The 22899-nt window shown below is 55.2% G+C and overlaps 1 protein-coding gene across 2 annotated transcripts in view; it reads left to right on the forward strand.

The window, feature by feature from the left end:
- The first annotated feature begins 989 nt into the window (after window positions 1–989).
- CLIP4 (CAP-Gly domain containing linker protein family member 4) overlaps window positions 990–22899 on the forward strand; it is a 71867-nt gene continuing 49957 nt past the window's right edge. For both annotated transcript variants that reach the window (XM_075339041.1, XM_075339040.1), the window contains exons 1-4: window positions 990–1092; window positions 10189–10342; window positions 11008–11147; window positions 21199–21292. In XM_075339041.1, coding sequence (XP_075195156.1) covers window positions 10204–10342; window positions 11008–11147; window positions 21199–21292 — 373 coding nt within the window. In that variant the 5' untranslated portion in view covers window positions 990–1092; window positions 10189–10203. The remainder of the gene's footprint in view (window positions 1093–10188; window positions 10343–11007; window positions 11148–21198; window positions 21293–22899) is intronic.

Here is a 22899-nt window from a genome sequence, read left to right on the forward strand (position 1 = left end):
TTGCTCTTGCCCGTGTCTCTGCTGCTCACGCCCATGTCTCTGCTGCTCGTGCCCGTGTCTCTGCTGCTCGCGCCCATGTCTCTGCTGCTCTTGCCCGTGTCTCTGCTGCCCGTGCCCGTGTCTCTGCTGCTCGTGCCCGTGTCTCTGCTGCCCGTGTCTCTGCTGCCCGTGCCCGTGTCTCTGCTGCTCGTGCCCGTGTCTCTGCTGCTCGTGCCCGTGTCTCTGCTGCCCGTGCCCGTGTCTCTGCTGCCCGTGCCTCTGCTGCTCTTGCCCGTGTCTCTGCTGCCCGTGCCCGTGTCTCTGCTGCCAGTGCTCGTGTCTCTGCTGCTCGTGCCTCTGCTGCCAGTGCCAGTGTCTCTGCTGCTCGCGCCCATGCCTCTGCTGCCAGTGCCCGTGTCTCTGCTGCTCGCGCCCATGCCTCTGCTGCTCGTGCCCGTGTCTCTGCTGCCCGTGCCCGTGTCTCTGCTGCTCGTGCCCGTGTCTCTGCTGCTCGTGCCCGTGTCTCTGCTGCTCGCGCCCATGCCTCTGCTGCTCGTGCCCGTGTCTCTGCTGCCCGTGCCCGTGTCTCTGCTGCTCGCGCCCATGTCTCTGCTGCCCGTGCCCGTGTCTCTGCTGCTCGTGCCCGTGTCCCTGCTGCCAGTGCCCGTGTCTCTGCTGCTCGTGTCTGCGGCTCGTGCCCGTGTCTCTGCTGCCCGTGTCCCTGCTGCTCGTGCCTGTCTCTCTGCTGCTCGTGCCCGTGTCTGCGGCTCGTGCCCGTGTCTCTGCTGCCCGTGTCTCTGCTGCTCGTGCCCGTGTCTCTGCTGCTCGTGCCCATGCCTCTGCTGCTCGTGCCCGTGTCCCTGCTGCTCGTGCCTGTCTCTCTGCTGCTCGTGCTCGTGTCTCTCTGCTGCTCGTGCCCGTGTCTCTGCCTCCGCCTCACATAACTTTCCCGCCCATTCTTCTCACTGACACTGACAGTCTGACAGAAAGGCCGTCTGCTGACGTCACGACGTTCGCGCCTCCCGAGTGACGTAATACAGGGGGCGGGGTCGCAGATCGCAGCGCTGATCGCTGGATGGATGGAAAGAAGCTGATGAGGGTCATCGTATGACGGTAACGAGGGGAGAGGGAGCGACACCGGGGGATACACCGGGTAACGAGGGGAGAGGGGGCGACACCGGGGGATACACCGGGTAATGAGGGGAGAGGGGGCGACACCGGGGGATACACCGGGTAATGAGGGGAGAGGGGGCGACACCGGGGGATACACCGGGTAATGAGGGGAGAGGGGGCGACACCGGGGGATACACCGGGTAATGAGGGGAGAGGGGGCGACACCGGGGGATACACCGGGTAATGAGGGGAGAGGGGGCGACACCGGGGGATACACCGGGTAATGAGGGGAGAGGGGGCGACACCGGGGGATACACCGGGTAATGAGGGGAGAGGGGGCGACACCGGGGGATACACCGGGTAAGGAGGGGAGAGGGGGCGACACCGGGGGATACACCGGGTAAGGAGGGGAGAGGGGGCGACACCGGGGGATACACCGGGTAACGAGGGGAGAGGGGGCGACACCGGGGGATACACCGGGTAACGAGGGGAGAGGGGGCGACACCGGGGGATACACCGGGTAACGAGGGGAGAGGGGGCGACACCGGGGGATACACCGGGTAACGAGGGGAGAGGGGGCGACACCGGGGGATACACCGGGTAACGAGGGGAGAGGGGGCGACACCGGGGGATACACCGGGTAACGAGGGGAGAGGGGGCGACACCGGGGGATACACCGGGTAACGAGGGGAGAGGGGGCGACACCGGGGGATACACCGGGTAACGAGGGGAGAGGGGGCGACACCGGGGGATACAACGAGTAATGAAGAGAGAGAGGGGGCGACACCGGGGGATACACCGGGTAATGAGGAGAGAGGGGGCGCCACCGGGGATATACACCGGGTAACGAGGGGAGAGGAGGCGACACTGGGGGATACACCGGGTAAGGAGGAGAGAGGGGGTGACACCGGGGGATACACCGGGTAACGAGGAGGGAGAGAGGGCAACACCGGTGAGGGGGAAGAGAAGGGAAGACACCAGGGAAAGCTAGGCAGCGACACTGAGGAAGGAGAGGTAGGGCGAGAGGGGGAGACACCGAGGGAAGAGAGAAGAGGGGGGGATACACCGGGTAAAGAGGAGAGAGAGGGGGCGACATCGGGGGGATACACCGGGTAAGGAGGAGAGAGAGGGGGCGACATCGGGGGGATACACCGGGTAAGGAGGAGAGAGAGGGGGCGACATCGGGGGGATACACCGGGTAAGGAGGAGAGAGAGGGGGCGACATCGGGGGGATACACTGGGTAAGGAGGAGAGAGAGGGGGCGACTCCGGGGAATATACCGGGTAAGGAGGAGAGAGAGGGGGAGACACCAGGGAATACACCGGGGGATACACCGGGTAACGAGGAGAGAGAGGGAGACACCGGGGAAATACACCGGGTAAGGAGGAGAGAGAGAGGGGGCAACACCGGTGAGGGGAAAGAGAAGGGGAGACACCAGGGGAAGCTAGGCAGCGACATTGAGGAAGGAGAGGTAGGGAGAGAGGGGGAGACACCAAGGGAAGATAGAGGAGGGGGGGTGACATCAGAGCAGGACACCGGGGAGAGAGGGGGTGACGCTGAGGAGAGGGGTAGGGAGAAGGGGGGACATGGGGGAGAGAGTTAGGTATGACAAGGGGGGACACGGGGGGGAGAGGTAGAAATTACAGGGGGGGGGCACGGGGGAGAGAGGTAGGTATGACAGGGGGGCCACGGGGGAGAGAGGTAGGTATGACGGGCGGCCACGGGGGAGAGAGTTGGGTATGACGGGGTGCACGGGGAGAGAGGTAGGTATGACAGGGGAGGACACTGGGAGAAAGATAGGTATGACGGGGGACACGGGGTGAGAGGTAGGTATGACAGGGGGTACATGGGGGAGAGAGGTAGGTATGACGGGGTACAATGGGGAGAGAAGTAGGTATGACAAGGGGGGTGAAAAGGGGTAGAGAGGTAGGTATGACAAGGGGGGGATATGGGGGAGAGAGGTAGGTATGACAAGGGGGAGAGAGGTAGGTATGACAAGGGGGGACATGGGGGAGAGAGCTAGGTATGAAGGAGGGTACACGAGGGAAAGAAGTAGGTATGACAGGGGGGGCATGGGGAGAGAGGTAGGTATGACAGGGGGGACACGGGGGAGAGAGGTAGGTATGACGGGGGATACGGGGGAGAGAGGTAGGTATGATAGGGGGGACACGGGGGAGAGAGGTAATTATGATAGGGGGACACGGGGGAGATAGGTAGGTATGACGGGGGGACACGGGGGAGAGAGGTAGGTATGACAGGGGGGACACGGGGGAGAGAGGTAGGTATGACAGGGGGGACACTGGAGAGGTAGGTAGGTATGACAGGGGGGACACTGGGGAGAGAGGTAGGTATGACAGGTGGGAGAGAGGTAGGTATGACAGGGGGGACACGGGGGAGATAGGTAGGTATGACAGGGGGGACACGGGGGAGAGAGGTAGGTATGACAGGGGGGACACGGGGGAGAGTGGTAGGTATGACAGGGGGGCACTGGGGAGAGAGGTAGGTATGATGGGGGGACACTGGGGAGAGAGGTAGGTATGACAGGGGGGACACGGGGGAGAGGTAGGTATGACAGGGGGGGACACGGGGGAGAGGTAGGTATGACAGGGGGGGACACGGTGGAGAGGTAGGTATGACAGGGGGGACACGGGAGAGGTAGGTAGGTATGACAGGGGGGACACGGGGGAGAGAGGTAGGTATGACTGGGAGAGACAGGAAAGAGAGGAGGGAATAAGTAGGTGACAAGGCGGGAAGAGGGCGTGACACTGGGGAGAGAAAGGGCAACACGGGGGAGACATTAGGGAATAAGAGGAGGGAGGGAGGGGGTGGAGAGAGGAGGAGGAGAGATGGGGAAAGACAGGGTGATATTGGGGGGGAGACACTGGGGAATGAGTGGGGGGGGAGACGGGGCGACACTTGGGAGTGAGGGGGGGGACAAAGCGACACTTGGGAGTGAGGGGGGGGACAAAGAGACACTGGGGAGAGAGGGGGGAAGACGGGGGTGACACTGGGGAGAGGGGGGAAGACGGGGCGACACTGGGGAGAGGGTGGAAGATGGGGCGACACTGGGGAGAGGGGGGAAGACGGGGCGACACTGGGGAGAGGGGGGAAGGCGGGGCGACACTGGGGAGAGGGGGAAGACGGGGCAACATCAGGAGTGAGGGTGGAGCTGTCACATTGAAGGGGAAGCTGTCGCTGACAGTTGGGGTGTAACAGATGAGGTGGTGCTGACTCTGACCCCCGATTGATTGATATGACCCCCTGGTGACTCTGATCTGTGTATTTTGTTTGCCCCGGGGAGATCTGATGGTCCGGACTGTGCGGCGCCTCCTCGGTGGTTCCGGATTATCAGCCTGTCCTTTCTCTGTATTATTTGTGGTCCGTCTGAGGTCTCCACTTGGGAAATGCACTTTGGATGTAATGCTGATCTGGGACCTTATCCCAAGAGCGCCTCTTACTGACACAGCGGGGAATTGCATTCCAGGAGCGGCCATTATCGGGGGGCTTGTATTCTTGCTCGGACCTGGCCCCCATTCACTTGACCATCTTCTATTAATATCGGTCACAGGGAATTTGATTTTCTCATTTAACTAAATCCTGCAGTGCACGGGTAAATAAAAAAAAAAAAAAGAATTCTCTTTATTTCTGCAGCAAAAATCAGAGCCTGATTCTTGGATTGCTGCCGCTGTTTTGTAGCTGATCTGTACCAGGATTGGCCCCTCAATTAATAGGGAGACCCCTGACTTTATTGTCACACCGACCCATTTCAGTAACTGTCTGCTTGTTCTCGCGGTAGGGAAAGCTCGGTGTGGAAGCGTTGAGTGCGGATTATCAGCGGAGGGACTTGCATTTCAGCGGGAAATCTGCTCCAAAATTTGTATCTAATCCACATGGTAGAGAAATGCTGCAGATTTTCCCGAGAAAATTCCACGACGGATTATTGAAGTCCGCTGAGAGGATTAAAGTCGTAACATCCGTCATCTGCCACTTGCAGATTCTCTTTCACCCTTTCTATGTATTGGCTGCCCCAGGTGTTAAAGATTTTGCTGTGAATTTGCGCCAAAATCTGAATGAGGATTTATCCCCATCTCGACAGAAAAAATCAAATGTAGAAATTTTTGCAAATTTATTAAACAAGAAAAACTGATCTTTCCCATGGTCATAAGTATTCAGCCCCTTTGCTCAGTATTGAGTAGACGCCCCCTCCCTTTTGAGCTAGTACAGCCATGAGTCTTCTTGGGATCCTGGATTTGGGGATCCTCGGCCATTCTTCCTTGCAGATCCCCTCCAGTTCCGTCAGGTTGGATGGTGAACGTTGGTGGACGCCATTTTCAGGTCTCTCCGGAGATGCTCAATTGGGTTTAGGTCAGGGCTCTGGTTGGGTCGGTCAAGAATGGTCACAGAGTTGTTCTGAAGCTGCTCCTTTGTTATTTTAGCTGTGTGCTTAGGGTCATTGTCTTGTTGGAAGGTGAACCTTCGGCCAAGTCTGAGTTCCAGAGCATCTGGAGGAGGTTTTTTTCCAGGATATCTCTGTACTTGGCCGCATTCATCTTTCCTTCAATTGCAACCAGTCGTCCTGTTCCTGCCCCCATAGCATGATGCTGCCTCCACCATGTCTCACTGTGGGGATTGTATTGGGCAGGTGATGAGCAGTGTCTGGCTTTCTCCACACATACCACTTAGAATTATCACCAAAAAGTTCTATCTTCATCTCCTCAGACCAGAGAATCTTATTTCTCATAGTCTGGAGTCCTTCATGTGTTTTTTGCAAACTCTATGCGGCTTTCATATGTCTTGCACTGAGGAGAGGCTTCCGTCGGGTCACTGCCATAAAGGCCTGACTGGTGGAGGCTGCAGTGATAGGAGACTTTGTGGAACTTTCTCCCATCCCCCTACTGCATCTCTGGAGCTAAGCTACAGTGATCTTGGGGTTCTTCTTTACCTCTCACCAAGGCTCTTCTCCCACAATTGCTCAGTCTGTATGAGTGACATGTGCCTTGTTCTCTGCCTCTTGTTCTGGCTGCAGAGCGTTGCGCCCGCAGTCCTGACACTTGTTCTGGCTGCAGAGCGTTGCGCCCGCAGTCCTGACACTTGTTCTGGCTGCAGAGCGTTGCGCCCGCAGTCCTGACACTTGTTCTGGCTGCAGAGCGTTGCGCCCGCAGTCCTGACACTTGTTCTGGCTGCAGAGCGTTGCGCCCGCAGTCCTGACACTTGTTCTGGCTGCAGAGCGTTGCGCCCGCCGTCCTGACACTTGTTCTGGCTGCAGAGCGTCGCGCCCCCAGTCCTCTGCCTCTTGTTCTGGCTGCAGAGCGTCGCGCCCCCAGTCCTCTGCCTCTTGTTCTGGCTGCAGAGCGTCGCGCCCCCAGTCCTCTGCCTCTTGTTCTGGCTGCAGAGCGTCGCGCCCCCAGTCCTCTGCCTCTTGTTCTGGCTGCAGAGCGTCGCGCCCCCAGTCCTCTGCCTCTTGTTCTGGCTGCAGAGCGTCGCGCCCCCAGTCCTCTGCCTCTTGTTCTGGCTGCAGAGCATCGCGCCCCCAGTCCTCTGCCTCTTGTTCTAGCAGCAGAGCGTCGCGCCCTCAGTCTTCCGCCTCTTGTTCTGGAAGCAGAGCGTCGCGCCCGCAGTCCTCTGCCGCTTGTTGTGGCTGCAGAGCGTCGCGCCCCCAGTCCTCTGCCTCTTGTTGTGGCTGCAGAGCATCGTGCCCTCAGTCTTCCGCCTCTTGTTGTGGCTGCATAGCGTCGCGCCCGCAGTCCTCCGCCGGCTGATGCTGTAATATGCTATATCAGGCCGGTGATTAATCTTCCCGCCCTCCACTAAGATGATCTCACTGCAGAATCCCATTATCACCCATCTGTTGTGCACTTGCTGCGCGGAGTCCTTATGAAATTTTAATTAAGGGGCGACCCTCCGTTCATGCAATGTCGGGGGTCACGGGGGGCTGCGCTGCAGGAAACTTGTTAGGTTCATTTCTGGTTCTCGGTCCCTCCGGACACATCTGTGGGGGTCCCAGAGTCCAGACCCCCACCAATCATGAAGTGGTTACATGCCCTTACGTTATGTAGGGAATGCCCCTTTTGCAGCCATATTGCTCAAAAATACCTGCGGATCGGAGCTTTTACGTTGCAGTGGACCATAGATTCCTGCACTGGTTCCACATAGGAGGCTTTGCCTCTGCCTGCACCGATACATTGTAACAAACAGGTGACAGATCTGTGATGCCCATGTGTCCAAGAATGGATGCAACAGATTGGGGTCATTGATTGCCAAGGTCCACCTCAGTATTATCCTCTCTCATACTTCGCCCCAGTTCAGGACGCTCTAGTCTGCAGAGCTGACACTTGTTTACAATAAACTATGGATGGACGTCTGCTCCCTCTGGTGGTCAGACTGTGTAATTGCACTTAATATTGTGAACACATGGGTTTGTTGGGGGGGGGGGAGCAGGGGGATCGCAGTAGATTTGCTCCATCCAAAATGGCCCAAACCTGCGTAGGGCAGCACATATACAAGGACAGGAGAGAGAGGGATATGTGCGGGGAGCAATGAGCATAGCCATATTGCTCTCCTATCACTGGGATTGGTGGAGGTCCCATTAACATTGAGGGGGGGAAAAAGGGCCGTAGAGTTGATTTAGTGCTTTACTGCACAGCATTAATTCTGCTCAGCAGCCCCTTATTTTTAGGGTCAATGGCGATCCAAGAGGTTCGCCCCCCCCCCCCCCATTCCCAATCCATTCTTACTATTGGAATAAACTAGGGACATGTCTTAAGACGGGAGTTGCCTAGAAGGAAGTTACCAGGAGGAGAGCTGAAAAGCTGTGACATAGCCCAGCTAAGCCCTACAGACATGTTGTACCACGCTGCGGATGGTTCTAGGAATTCATGGTGGATCCCGGCCAGGTACATCGGGCGGAGACTCGTGAAATGTTCAGTTCACACGCCATCAGATTAATAGTGCCGGAGTCACACCACGTCAGGACCCAGCAGACCCCCATTATGAGTCCACGCCAGGACCCAGGAGACCCCCATTATGAGTCCACGTCAGGACCCAGGAGACCCCCATTATTAGTCCACGTCACAGGCTGTCGGTGCTGTCGGCCGCCGGTGTCCCTCTCTGTAAATAGTGATACAATAGTGGTATATTGCAGTAAGCGTGCAGCACATGATAGCAGCGTCAGACTACACAGGGTGTGTTTGTAGTCTGTTACCATGGAGACACATAGCTTTGCATAACCACTGTACGCACAAAATGAAAACCGAGACCTGCAGAATCCCCCTCCCGACCTGTGAGTGGGGGGGTCATAGAGCTTTGTTTTTCTGGTCCCCGGCCTCCCTCTTTGTAGGGAGCTGCATCTCGTCCTATCGCAGTGAATGAAGAATGAACATATATGTCAGTTTGGTCTACTTTGTCACGATTGCTGCAGGTCGCAAAGGTCGCATCACTCCAAGTTTATTGCATGTTGAGCTACAGTGCTTCTCTATCGATGTCACCCTGGCGGGCCTCTGATAACACTGCAGGGCTTGTCTGTCCCTGGCGGGCCTCTGATAACACTGCAGGGCTGGTCGGTCCCTGGCGTGCCTCTGATAACACTGCAGGGCTTGTCTGTCCCTGGCGTGCCTCTGATAACACTGCAGGGCTTGTCTGTCCCTGGCGTGCCTCTGATAACACTGCAGGGCTTGTCTGTCCCTGGCTTGCCTCTGATAACACTGCAGGGCTTGTCTGTCCCTGGCGTGCCTCTGATAACACTGCAGGGCTTGTCTGTCCCTGGCGTGCCTCTGATAACACTGCAGGGCTTGTCTGTCCCTGGCGTGCCTCTGATAACACTGCAGGGCTTGTCTGTCCCTGGCGTGCCTCTGATAACACTGCAGGGCTTGTCTGTCCCTGGCGTGCCTCTGATAACACTGCAGGGCTTGTCTGTCCCTGGCGTGCCTCTGATAACACTGCAGGGCTTGTCTGTCCCTGGCGTGCCTCTGATAACACTGCAGGGCTTGTCTGTCCCTGGCGTGCCTCTGATAACACTGCAGGGCTTGTCTGTCCCTGGCGTGCCTCTGATAACACTGCAGGGCTTGTCTGTCCCTGGCGTGTCTCTGATAACACTGCAGGGCTTGTCTGTCCCTGGCGTGCCTGTGATAACACTGCAGGGCTGGTTGGTCCCTGGCGTGCCTGTGATAACACTGCAGGGCTGGTTGGTCCCTGGCGTGCCTGTGATAACACTGCAGGGCTGGTTGGTCCCTGGCGTGCCTGTGATAACACTGCAGGGCTGGTTGGTCCCTGGCGTGCCTGTGATAACACTGCAGGGCTGGTTGGTCCCTGGCGTGCCTGTGATAACACTGCAGGGCTGGTTGGTCCCTGGCGTGCCTGTGATAACACTGCAGGGCTGGTTGGTCCCTGGCGTGCCTGTGATAACACTGCAGGGCTGGTTGGTCCCTGGCGTGCCTGTGATAACACTGCAGAGCTGGTTGGTCCCTGGCGTGTCTGTGATAACACTGCAGAGCTGGTTGGTCCCTGGCGTGTCTGTGATAACACTGCAGGGCTGGTCGGTCCCTGGCGGGCCTGTGATAACACTGCAGGGCTGGTCGGTCCCTGGCGGGCCTGTGATAACACTGCAGGGCTGGTCGGCCCCTGGCGTGCCTGTGATAGCACTGCATGGCTGGTCGACCCCTGGCGTGCCCCTGACAGCACTGCATGGCTGGTTGGCCACTGGCGTGCCTCTGATAACACTGCATGGCTGGTTGGCCCCTGGCATGCCTGTGATAACACTGCATGGCTGGTCGGCCCCCTGGCGTGCCTCTGATAACACTGCAGGGCTGGTCGGCCCCTGGCGTGCCTCTGATAACACTGCAGGGCTTTGCTTGGAATGTTCCATCCTGGACTTAGGATAATGGAGTGAAGAATGTACTGAGGCTGGTGAAAAGGAAGGACGGGGTCAGGCAGCCTCTGAAATATAATGCATCTGATGACAAGCGGGCGGCACAGCTGCGGCCGGGGTCCGGGGGGGCTCTGTTGTGAGAGGTTTATTCCTGGCACTTGTTATTGGATTGTCCGCTCATTTGTGGCTTTTCTCTAATGTCCTCCCTCCTTTTTATTTTCCTAATCCCTTAGGTGGTTCTCTAGAAAATGACCATTGAGGACCTGACTGTCGGGTACCTCGAAGGACACGCTCTGTCCGATTTCCTCCGCTTCCAGCCGTGCTATCCCGACTCCTGCCAACCGGTCACCTTCTCCATTGCTGCAGCTCCGATGCCGTCTGACTGTGGTGAGTACGAGCCGTACCATCCTATGCAGGGATCAGGTACGCCGAGTGTCCCAAGGTGCGCCCCATATCCGGCAGGATGCAGGCAGTGACCCCCTGTGTCCTGGTGTGGTGCCACCGATGGCAATGGTGTCCTGTGCTCTGAAACTGAGTGTTTGCTTCAGTAGGGATACATTAGAGGATTGATCTCCTGATTATATAAGTACTTTGCCGTCTGGTATCCTCTGGCACACAAGCTCTGAGGTTTGCGCCGGCGTCTTCCGGCACACAAGCTCTGAGGTTTGCGCCGGCGTCTTCCGGCACACAAGCTCTGAGGTTTGCGCCGGCGTCTTCCGGCACACAACCTCTGAGGTTTGCGCCGGCGTCTTCCGGCACACAAGCTCTGAGGTTTGCGCCGGCGTCTTCCCACACACGAGCTCTGAGGTTTGCGCTGGGGTCTTCCGGCACACGAGCTCTGAGGTTTGCGCCGGGGTCTTCCGGCACACGAGCTCTGAGGTTTGCGCCGGGGTCTTCCGGCACACGAGCTCTGAGGTTTGCGCCGGGGTCTTCCGGCACACGAGCTCTGAGGTTTGCGCCGGGGTCTTCCGGCACACGAGCTCTGAGGTTTGCGCCGGGATCCTTCAGATTTAGGCTTCTCCCTGTATAATTACAATTTACTTTTATTGCAGAATTCTCCTTTTTTGACCCCAACGACGCCTCCTGTCAAGATATTCTCTTTGATCCGGACACCTCGGTTTCTGAGCTATTTGCTATCCTAAGACAATGGGTCCCACAAGTCCAGCAGAACATAGACGTCATCGGGAACGAGGTGGGTTCATGTATGGACTGAACAAAGAGGGGGGACGATGGCTTGTCCTGGCTAATGCACGTAATGGGGCGGCCACATTCATTATGTCCTTCATATAAGCCCCTGCTCAACTAAAACTGAATATACAGGGGTGTGAAAAAGTATTCGCCCCCTTCCCACTTCTTATTCTTTTTCACACTTGTCACACTTACTGTATTTTTCGCTTTATAAGACGCACTTTTCCTCCCAAAAATTTGGGAGGAAAATGGGGAGTGCGTCTTATAATCAGAATATAGCGGTACCTGGGTGTCCTGTCTGTGCGGCGATCGGGCGGCCGTGTGCCTGTGTCTGCGTGTAAGCGGCCGGGTACCTGTGCTTGCGTGCGGTGGCAGCCGGGTACCCGTGGCTGTGTGCGGGCGGCAGCCGGGTGCTGTGTGCGGGCGGCAGCCGGGTGCTGTGTGCGGGCGGCAGCCGGGTGCCGTGTGCGGGCGGCAGCCGGGTGCTGTGTGCGGGCGGCAGCCGGGTGCTGTGTGCGGGCATCAGCCGGCTGCCACCCTCACACGGGCACCCGCACGCAAGCACAGGTACCCGGCCGCTTGCACGCAGGGTGGGCGGGCAGCCAGCTGGCTGCCACTCTGTGCGTACGGGGCGGGTGGTCGTGCACTGCAGCAAGTTACCCAATTTGTTCGCAGTCCCAGTTTCAAATGATGGTGCCGGGAGAGAGCGCGTGCGCAGATGGAGCTCTTGGATGAGCGCTCCATCGGCGCATGTGCCGCTCCAGGCGCCATCATTTGACACTGGGGCCTGCTGCACGTCTCACCCGCCACCGCTGCTGCCGCCGCCACCACCACGGACCCCACGGCTCCTGCCACCACTGTGTCTCGCGGCTCCTGCCACCCCGGATGCCACCGCGCCTACCACCACCGCACCTGCAACCACGGACGCCACCGCACCTTCCACCACGGACCCCGCTGCCACTGATCCGCCGCGCCTGCCAGCACAACCTCTGCCTCCTGTGACCCCGCTTCACCACCGCTGCCCCCCTCCGGTAAGAGAACACCGGAGTATAAGACGGACCCCATTTTTCTTTTTTTTACCTTTTTTATGTCTAAATTTGGGGTGCGTCTTATAATCCGGTGCGTCTTATAAAGCGAAAAATACGGGAAATGTTTCAGATCACCAAACAAATGTAAATATTAGACAAAGATAACACAAGTAACACAAAATGCAGTTTATAAATGAAGGTCTTTATTATTAAGGGAAAAAGAAATCCAAAGCTACAGGACCCTGTGTGAAAAAGTGATTTCTTTTTCGCTCCTAAATGGGAGACCCAGACAATTGGGTGTATAGCTATTGCCTCCGGAGGCCACACAAAGTATTACACTTAAAAGTGTAAGGCCCCTCCCCTTCTGGCTATACACCCCCAGTGGGATCACTGGCTCACCAGTTTTGTGCTTTGTGCGAAGGAGGCAACACATCCACGCATAGCTCCACTGTTTAGTCAGCAGCAGCTGCTGACTATGTCGGATGGAAGAAAAGAGGGCCCATACGAGGGCCCCCAGCATGCTCCCTTCTCACCCCACTTCATGTCGGAGGTGTTTGTTAAGGTTGAGGTACCCATTGCGGGTACGGAGGCTGGAGCCCACATGCTGCTTCCTTCCCCATCCCTTTTTACAGGGCTCTGGGTGAAGTGGGATTCTATCGGTCTCCAGGCACTGAGGCCGTGCTCCATCCACAGCCCCTGGTATCTGCTGGACATGGAGCGGAGTATCTTCAGGGACATGGCCCTGCTACATGGAGGTACTCTGTGTCCCTGTGGGGACCGCGCAGACACACGGCAGCACTGCTGGGTGTGTTAGTGCGCCAGGGACAGCGGCGCTGTCCGCACTAGTGCCATCGCACACCACAGCGTTGCTGGGTGTGTTAGTGTATTGGGTGACTACCGCGCTAACCGCCGCTGCCATTTTTATTTAAGGCGCCGCTGGGATTTGTGGTGCGCCGGGGACTTCCGCGCCGGCCAGCACTGATATGCCGGCCGCGCTTATTAACTCGAGTCCCCGGCTTCTGGGCCTAGTCTCCCTTCGTTACCGCCCACAGGCCTGACAGTCAGGGTAGGGGCGTGACGCTGCATAGCACAGCAGCGCTGAGAGCTGGAGTATGTTTTGCATACTCCACCCCTCTCACTGTGTGCACTGTGAAACCGGATTCCCGCACTTTCTCAGGCACGCCCACGGCTTCCTTCTCTATACAGGACGCCGGCAGCCATTAGTGTCAGTTTCTGTACGAACAGAGACAAGTGTGGAAGACCCTGGCATTCTGATAGTCACACAATCGCTGCAACAGGCGTTAAGCAGCACCTGTGGTGCTAACCCCACTAGTGCAGAAGTGCACTTATAGATATGCTTCTACTATATACATTGCACTGTTTGGTCGCACGTTGTATATACCCTCCTGGATTGTGCGGAGGAGTTATCAGCATATTCTCTGTGTAAAACAAAGGTGCAGAACCACATGTTTTTCTGTGCAGCCGGTACAGCATGTACGGCTATACGGCCGGCAGGTTACATAGACCCCCATTGTATCCAACTCAGCCGGAGTCTCTGCTAATGGCCAGAGGATGAGGACGGTGTCTGCAGTATTTACTGACAGATTTTCTGAGACTATGGCTATGATACTAGAAGCCTAGCAGTCCGGACATGTCTCTCACAACATGGGCACTGTTGAATCATTGATCCATGGCCCCCCTCAGTGTGAACAACTAACAGCTCCGGGAATGTCACACGCATCCCAGAGTCACGGCTCTGCACAGACGTCAGTCCCAGACAGCCTAAGCGGGCTCACTATGAGCGGCCCTCGGTTTCATCAGGGTCCTAGCAGAAGGACTCTCTGTGTAATGAGGCGGAAGTAGCGGCTCAGGATTCTGATCCTGAGACCGCTCTCAATCTGGATACACCTAATGGTGACGCCATAGTGAATAATCTTATAGCGTCCATCTATAGAATGTTGGTTATTTCTCACCCAGCTCCTCCAGTGGAGGAGTCAGCTTCACGTATTTTTCTGGACCACTCTGCCTTCAGAGAGGCAGTCCAGGAACACCACACTTATCCAGATATGCGCTTCTCCAAACGGCTTAGGATACACGTTATCCCTGCCCCCTGACTTGGTCAAGGACTGGACCCAGTGTCCCAAGCGGCATCCTCCAATCTCCGGGCTTGTAGCTAGATCCATAGTTGCAGTGGGAGATGGAGCTGCACTTAAAGATGCCACTGACAGACAGATTGATCTCTGGTCTAAATCCATCTATGAGACTGTCGGCGCACCGTTGGCTCCAGCATTCTCACCCTTGGGGCACTCCAAGCTATTTCAGCTTGTCTTACACAGATTGACACGGTTACACGTACATCTGTGCCGCAGGTGGCATCCTTAACCTCTCAAATGTCTGCATTTGTTTCTTACGCGATTCAGGTTGCCCTAGACTCTGCGAACCGTGCGGCAGTAGCCTCCGCTACTCCGTGTTTTTAAGCAGAGCCTGGTCTGCTCGTTAAGTGAATGGAAGGCAGATTCTGCTTCCAAAAAAGGGTGCTTAACCAGTTGCTTTTTTCTGCTGACCGACTGTTTGATGAGCGTTTGGAGGTAACCATTAAACAGTCCAGGGGTAAGGATTCATCCTTTCCTCAGCCCGGACACATCAAACCCCAACAGAGCAAGAGGCAGTCGGGGTTTCGGTCTTTTCGAGGCTCGGGCAGGTCCCATTTTTCCTCGTCCAATGTGGACTCAAAAGGATCAGAGGAGCTCAGATTCTTGGCGGGCTCAGTCACGCCCAAAAAAGAGACAGTCTGAAAACCCGCTTCCAAGGCGGCTTCCTCATGACTTGCGGCCTCCTCTCTCCGCATCCTCGGTCGGTAGCAGGCTCTCCCGCCTTGGCGATATTTAGCTGCCATAGGTCAATGACCGTTGGGTGTGAGACATTCTGTCTCACGGGTTCAGGATAGAGCTCACTTCTCGTCCTCCAACTCGATTCTTCAGAACGTCTCCACCTCCCGGCCGAGCCGCTGCTCTTCTGCAAACAGGGTGCACTCTATAGGCAGAAAGAGTGATGACCCCCGTTCCTCTTCAGGAACAAGGTCACGGTTTTTACCCCAAATTATTTGCGGTGCCTATAAGAACGGGCCGTTCCGTCCCGTTCTGGGTCTAAAACTGCTCAGCAAGCTCGTGGACACCAGGCGGTTCCGGATGGAATCCCTCCGCCATGTCATCGCCTCAATGTCCCAAGGAGATTTCCTAGCATCATTACGCATCAAGGATGCTTATCCACACGTGCCGATTGATCCAGAGCACTAGCGTTTCTACGCTTCGTTATAGGAGTCGAACACCTTCTGTTCGTAGCTCTACCTTCCGGCTAGCGACAGTCCCACTGGTCTTCGCCAAGGTCAGGGCAGCAGTAGTCACAGTCCTGCACTCTCAGGGTCACTCTGTGATCCCATATTTAGACGATCTACTTGTCAAGGCACTCTCTTAGGAAACATGCCGACACTGCCCGAACGTTGCGCTGGAGACTCTCTAGAGTTTTGGGTGGATCATCAACTTTTTAAAGTCAGATCCGACCCCGACCCTATCGCTAACATATCTAGGCATGGAGTTTCATACTCTCTCAGCAATAGTGAAGCTTCCGCTAGACAAACAGCAGTCACTACGGGCTGCAATCTCTTCTTTAAGAACCAGTCACACACATTGAGACGCCTCATGCACTTCCTACGTAAGATGGTAGCAATGGAGGCAGTTCTTTTCGCGCAGTTTTCATCTGCGTCCACTACAATGTGACATTCTCCGCCAATGGGACGGGGAGTCGACCTCCCTCAACAGAGTCGTCTTTCTTTCTCAGGCGGCCAAGGAATCTCTACGGTGGTGGCTTCTTCCCACCTCATGGTCAAAAAGAAGGTCCTTCCTATCCCCATCCTGGGCGATAGTTACGACAGACGCGAGTCTATCAGGGTGGGGAGCAGTTTTTCTCCACCACAGCGCTCAGGGTACGTGGACTCAGCAAGAGTCCACCCTTCAGATCAATGTTCTTGAACACAGAGCAGTGTATCTTGCCCTACAAACCTTCCAACAGCAGCTGGAAAGCAAGCAAATCCGACTTCAGTCGGACAACTCCACAGCGGTGCCATACATCAACCACCAAGGAAGAACGCGCAACCGGCAAGCCTTCCAGGAAGTCCGGCAGGTTCTGATGTGGGTGGAAGACACGGCATCCACCATATCCACAGTTCACATCCCAGGCGTGGAAAACTAGGAAGCTGACTTCCTAAGTCGCCGGGGTGTGGCCGACAGGGTATGGTCTCTTCACCCGGACGGGTTTCAGGAGATCTGGCGCCGCTGACAGAGGCCGGACGTCGATCTAATGGCGTCACGGCACAACAACAATGTGCCAGCTTCATGGCACGGTTTCACAATCATCGAGCTCTGGCGGCAGACGCCTTAGTTCAGCATTGGTCGCAGTTCCAGCTACCTTATGTGCCACCTCTGGCATTGTTGCCCAGAGTGCTGCGTTAGATCAGGACCGACTGCGGCCGCGCCATCCTCGTCGCTACAGATTGGCCGAGAATGTTGTGGTTCCCGGTTCTGTGGTGCCTCACCGTAGGCTAACCGGGGGCACTACCAGACCAATCAGACTGGCTGTCTCAAGGGCCATTCTTCCATTTGAATTCTACGGCCCTCAACCTGATGGTGTGGCATTGAGTCCTGGAACCTAGTGTCGTCAGGACTACCTCAGGACGTGGTTGCCACCATGAGACAGGCTACCATACCAACGTCCGCCAAGATTGACCACAGGACGTGGAAGATATTCTTATCTCGGTGCTCGGCGCAGGGTGTTTCTCCCTGGCCGGTTGCATCGTCTATGTTTCCTTCCTTCCTGCAATCTAGGTTGGAAAAAGGGTTGTCGCTCAGTTCCCTTTAGGGACAAGTCTCAGCGCTATCTGTATTTTTTCAGAAACGACTTCCTCAGGTACGCACGTTCCTACGGGGAGTTTGTCTTCTCAGCACTCCGTACAGGCGGCCGTTAGAGCCCTGGGATCTGAACAAGGTTCTAATTGCTCTCCAGATGCCGCCTTTCGAGCCTTTGAAAGAGGTCTCCCTTCCCGCTTTTCTCGGGAAGTGGCCTTCTAGTAACGGTCTCGTCTCTTAGGAGAGTTTCCGAGCTAGCAACGCTCTCATACAAATCTCCCTTCCTGGTCCTTCACCAGGACAGGGTAGTTCTGCGTCCGATTCCGGAATTTCTCCCTAAGGTGGTATCCCACTTTCATATCAATCAGGATATCACCTCACCTTCTTTGTGTCCTCGTCCAGTCCATCAATTTCAGAAGGATTTGCATCTGTTGGTTCTGGTGAGAGCACTCAGGTTCTACTTCCCGCATGGCGCTCCTGCGCCACCCGGATGCACTCTTTGTCTTTGTAGCTGGTCGGCGTAAACAGTCGCAAGCTTCTGAATCCACCCTGGCTCGGGGGATCGAGGAACCAATTCTTGAAACCTACAGTTCTACTGGGCTTCTGGTTCTCTCAAGGCTGAAGGCCCATTCTACCAGAGCCGTGGGTGCATCCTGGGCATTACGGCACCAGGCTACGGCTCAGCAGGTGTGTCAGGCACCTACCTGATTGAGTCTGCATACTTGTACCAAGCATTTTCAGGTGCATACCTACGCTTCGGCAGACGCCAGCCTAGGTAGATAAGTCCTTCAGGCGGCGATTGCCCACCTGTAGGAAAGGGCTGTTTGACGGCCCTATCACGAGGTATTCTTTTACCCACCCAGGGACTGCTTTTGGACGTCCCAATTGTCTGGGTCTCCCAATTAGGAGCGAAAAAGAAGAAGGGAATTTTGTTTACTTACCGTAAATTCCTTTTCTTCTAGCTCCAATTGGGAGACCCAGCACCCGCCCTGTTTTCTCGGGGTTTTTCTGTTTTTTCGGGTACACATGTTGTTCATGTGGTATGGTTCAGTTCTCCGATGTTTCCTCGGATTGAATTGGTCTTTAAACCAGTTATTGGCTTTCCTCCTTCTTGCTTTGGCACTAAAACTGGTGAGCCAGTGATCCCACTGGGGGTGTATAGCCAGAAGGGGAGGGGCCTTACACTTTTAAGTGTAATACTTTGTGTGGCCTCCGGAGGCAATAGCTATACACCCAATTGTCTGGGTCTCCCAATTGGAGCTAGAAGAAAAGGAATTTACGGTAAGTAAACAAAATTCCCTTCTTCCCCTTCCCTTAAAATAGAAATAACTGTGGTCTATCACCTCTTTGGGAGCGGAGTTCTATTTCCCAGACCTGATTACTGCCACACCTATTTTCAGTCAAGAAATCACTTAAATAGGACCTGCCTGACAAAGTGAAGTAGACCAAAAAATCCTCAAAAGCTGAAGAAATTCAGGAAGAAATGAGAAACAAAGCAATTGAGATCTATCGGTCTGGAAAAGGATATAAAGCCATGTCTAAAGCTTTGGGACTCCAGCGAACCAGTGAGAGTCATTATCCACAAATGGTGACAATATGGAATAGTGGTGACCCTTCTCAGGAGGGGCCGGCCGACCAACATTACCCCAAGAGAGAGGCAACGACTCATCAAAGAGGTCATAAAAGACCCCACAACAGCCTCCAAAGAACTGCAGGCCTCACTTGCCTCAGAAAGAAAGAGAGCGGGCAAAAATACCAGGCATGGCAGAGATGAAAGATGAACACCACTGCTGAGCAAAAAGAACATAAAGGCTCCTCTCAGTTTTGCCAGAAAAGGTCTTGATGATCCCCAAAACTTTTTGGCTCATACTCTGTGGACTGACGAGACATAAGTCTGGTTTGGCTTTTATCCTAAGTCATATGACCAGGCTTGTTTAAAAGATTTGATATTGACTTTTAGGATTGTTGCTTCCAAAGTTCTTTGTCTTCTTTTCTGAAGAGGCAAATGCGTATTCAATTTTCCAGAGGAGCAGTGCATGGCCTATAAGTCTCCTTACACTGACCATACCAGGCATTTCACTCTCCTTACACCTTAGATCCCAGTCTTAGCGTCTCACCAAACCAAATCAGGTCTCATACTTTGCATTGACAATAGGCATTCTATAAGGGTGCACGTTACCCCCTGACACCCCCCACGCCCCCTGCAACACCCTCAAAAATACCTTTTCTAAAATCTCCCGCCCTGTATGTAAATTGTCCGGTCCGATGGGCGTCCTAATCTGCGCCTCCTGTCCCCCCTTTCACCCGCCTCCGGTGCTGATTGACTTGGATGACTCCTCAGATGCCATCCCTGTAGGCAGGCAAAGTCTCCATATTCCCGGCTCGCACAGTCGCTCTACACTCTTCCTTGTTGCGGGCATAACAGAAAACATAGTTACGCCTATGAGAACCGGGTAATTCTCGCGCCTGTGCAGGGAACTCGCTGTTTTGCGCAGGCGCACCTATGTTTTTGTGTAGGCCCACACCAAATCTCGATTATTTTAACAACCAATGCAGTCTTATAGGAGACTGAACCCCTATAACATTCATCCTTATAGTGCACGTTCATTCATTTTCTTCCTTTTGCAAATGAAGGTGCTCCGCAGCAGTCTTGGCCTGGTGACGGGCTCAGCGCACCGCTCCTAATGTTGGTTGACTGTATGATCACTGCACAGGTTGCATGCTGACACCGCACGATCCCAGCGAGCCCCTGCATACATTGTCATACTCCCATCCATATGTTTGCAGTAGATGCTTGCTACACTGGTATATCAGTGCTCGCTCCATACTGGACAGGATCTGGCTGTAGTACACAGCTGGCATCTGCCCGTATGAGCTGTGATTGCTGCTGATATCAGCATTTAAATAGCACAATCACCTGATGCCCCCTCAGCCCGGATCGATGGGTTACAGCAAGGAGCCAGCTCAAGACCCCCGGTTGCTGCCATCATGGTACTTCTCTGAAACTCAGCTACAGCCTTAACTGCAAAAGACATTGCAATTTATACAATACTAGCTGTACTACCCGGGTTAATAACTGTTGTTAACAAAATAGAATGTATTAATATTCCCGGGATAGAATGTATAAATAGAATGTATTAACGCACGGGATAGTAACTGTCTCTCTGTTTCTCTCCCATTCGCTGTGTGTCTCCCCCTCTGTATATATCTCTGTCTATCTCTTTGTCTGTCTCTTTCCCTGTCTGTCTCTGACTGTCTGTCTCTTTCTCCATCTGTCTCAATCTCTTTCCCTGTCTGTCTATCTCTGTCTCTTTCCCTGTGTCTGTCTCTTTCCCTGTGTCTGTCTCTTTCCCTGTGTCTGTCTCTTTCCCTGTGTCTGTCTCTTTCCCTGTGTCTGTCTCTTTCCCTGTGTCTGTCTCTTTCCCTGTCTGTGTCTGTCTCTTTCCCTGTCTGTGTCTGTCTCTTTCCCTGTCTGTGTCTGTCTCTTTCCCTGTCTGTGTCTGTCTCTTTCCCTGTCTGTGTCTGTCTCTTTCCCTGTCTGTGTCTGTCTCTTTCCCTGTCTGTGTCTGCCTCTTTCCCTGTCTGTGTCTGTCTCTTTCCCTGGCTGCATTGTGACACGCCAACATTCCATATAAGGGCGTGGCTGCGCATTCTTCTGAAGTTCTGGCTGCATTGTGGCTACCAGCTCCATTCGCTTTAATGGAGGCAGGTTTTTTGGTGAATAACTGCAAAGCGCGGGGTTAAAATTTCCCCTCAAAACATAGCCTATGACGCTCTCTGGGTCCAGAAGTGTGAGTGTGCAAAAGTTTGTGGCTGTAGCTGTGACGGTGCGGATGCCAATCCCGGACACACACACACACACACACACACACACACACACACACACACACACACACACACACACACACACACTATTGTGATACTGCAGTATAAGTGATCTCAGGTAAAATCCCGGGACCTCCCCAGATGGGCGCATGAGACCCCTTGACTTCCGTCAACAAACCTCCATGGCAGACCCTATAGGTTACCGCCTCACGTGTTGTCCGTGTTGGACCCCTGTGTGGATGAAGCTATCGCCGGCCTCCGAACGCAGGTTTTAATTTCCAGATCGCTTTTGTTTTTGCAGATTTTGAAGCGAGGATGTAACGTCAATGACCGGGACGGACTGACGGACATGACGCTGCTGCATTACACCTGTAAATCCGGAGCGCAGGGCATCGGTGAGTCCAGATGTCTGTGACACCGCTGACTTTCGTGTTGGAGGTGAGCGGTGACGTCACGACCCCTCATCCGTGGTGGCGAGATGCGTTCCTGATCCGCAGGTATCGTGCTTGTCCTATTCATTAGATTTGGACACGTGCACAGTAGCCGCCATTGTGGGGGACGTAACATTCGCACCGCCTGCCTCCGATGTGGAAATACTGATATGATTTTTCTTCAGCGCTCTATTGGGAGACCCAGACGATTGGGGTATAGCTACTGCCCTCTGGAGGCCACACAAAGCACTACATTAAAAGTGCAAGGCCCCTCCCCCTCTGGCTATACCCCCCCGTGGTATCACGGGTTCTCCAGTTTTAGCTTTGTGTGCGAAGGAGGTCAGACATTCCATGCATAGCTCCACAGATTTTAGTCAGCAGTAGCTGCTGACTATTTCGGATGGAAGAAAAGAGGACACATATAGTGTCCCCAGCATGCTCCCTTCTCACCCCTGGATGGTGTTGTAAGGTTGAGGTACCTATTGCTGGTACAGGGCTGGAGCCTGACATGCTGTTTTCCTTCCACATCCCCTGGTAGGGCTCTGTAGAAGTGGGATCCTGCCGGCCTCTCAGCTCTGACGCCGGGCTCCATCCACAGACCCATTAGAACCTGATGGAGACGGAGCAGGAGTACGATCAGGGACAGGCCCTGCATCATACAGGTACTCTGTGTCCCCGGCAGGCACAGACACACTCCGGGCTGGCTGGGTGTTGTAGTGCGCCGGGGACCGCAACGTGGAGTTGGTGTCCCTACAGATTACTGGGGGACTTTTTGTGTATGGGAACGCAGCGCCGACCCCCTCTGGACCGGGCGGCGCTGCTGTGACTTGTGGTGCGCCGGGGATCCGCCGTCCGCGCTTTTACGGCGGCGGCGGTTATAAATTTAGTCCCCGGCTTTTTGGGCCTAGGACGCCGGCAGCTCCGATTCGTTCCCGCCCCCACCCTGTCAATCAGGGTAGGGGAGAGACGCTGTTCGCTAGCAGCGACGAGGGCTGGAGCCTGATTTACACGCTCCAGCCCTCATACTAAGCACAGAGGGAAGCAGGCTTCCCGCTCTTGGCCAGGAACGCCCAGGGCCCGCCCCCCTTCCTCTCTCGGGATGCCGGCAGCCATTACATGCATGCCTGGCTGGAGGAAGGACGCAAGGCTCTGGGAGACCTGGACTAGGGGCTATCTGGCGACCACACACCCGCTTTTTTAAGCGGGCGGTAAGCGATTTTTCTGTGCTGGTCCCTCTAGTGCCTCACTGTGTATCGGTGTACTGTGTACAGATATATAGATATTGTATTTCTTGCACTGTGAGGTCGCTTCTGGCTGCATATCCCAGATCCCTCTGTGGAAGCAGCAACATGTCATCCTCAAAACGCAAGGCGGCCAAGGCAAAAAGGGCTGTGTATACTGCGTGTGCTGCATGTGGGGCTAATCTACCAGCAGGCTCCGATGACCCCCATTGTGTGCAATGCTCCGACCTGGTGCTGCTTCGCCAGCCGGAGTCCGGAGAGGTAGCGACCCAGGCTGAGACGCTTGTAGGTTCTGCCCCGGTGACAGGGACAGACTTTGCAGTGTTTGCA

This window comes from Anomaloglossus baeobatrachus, chromosome 3, assembly GCF_048569485.1.
Source record: "Anomaloglossus baeobatrachus isolate aAnoBae1 chromosome 3, aAnoBae1.hap1, whole genome shotgun sequence".
NCBI lineage: Eukaryota > Metazoa > Chordata > Amphibia > Anura > Aromobatidae > Anomaloglossus > Anomaloglossus baeobatrachus.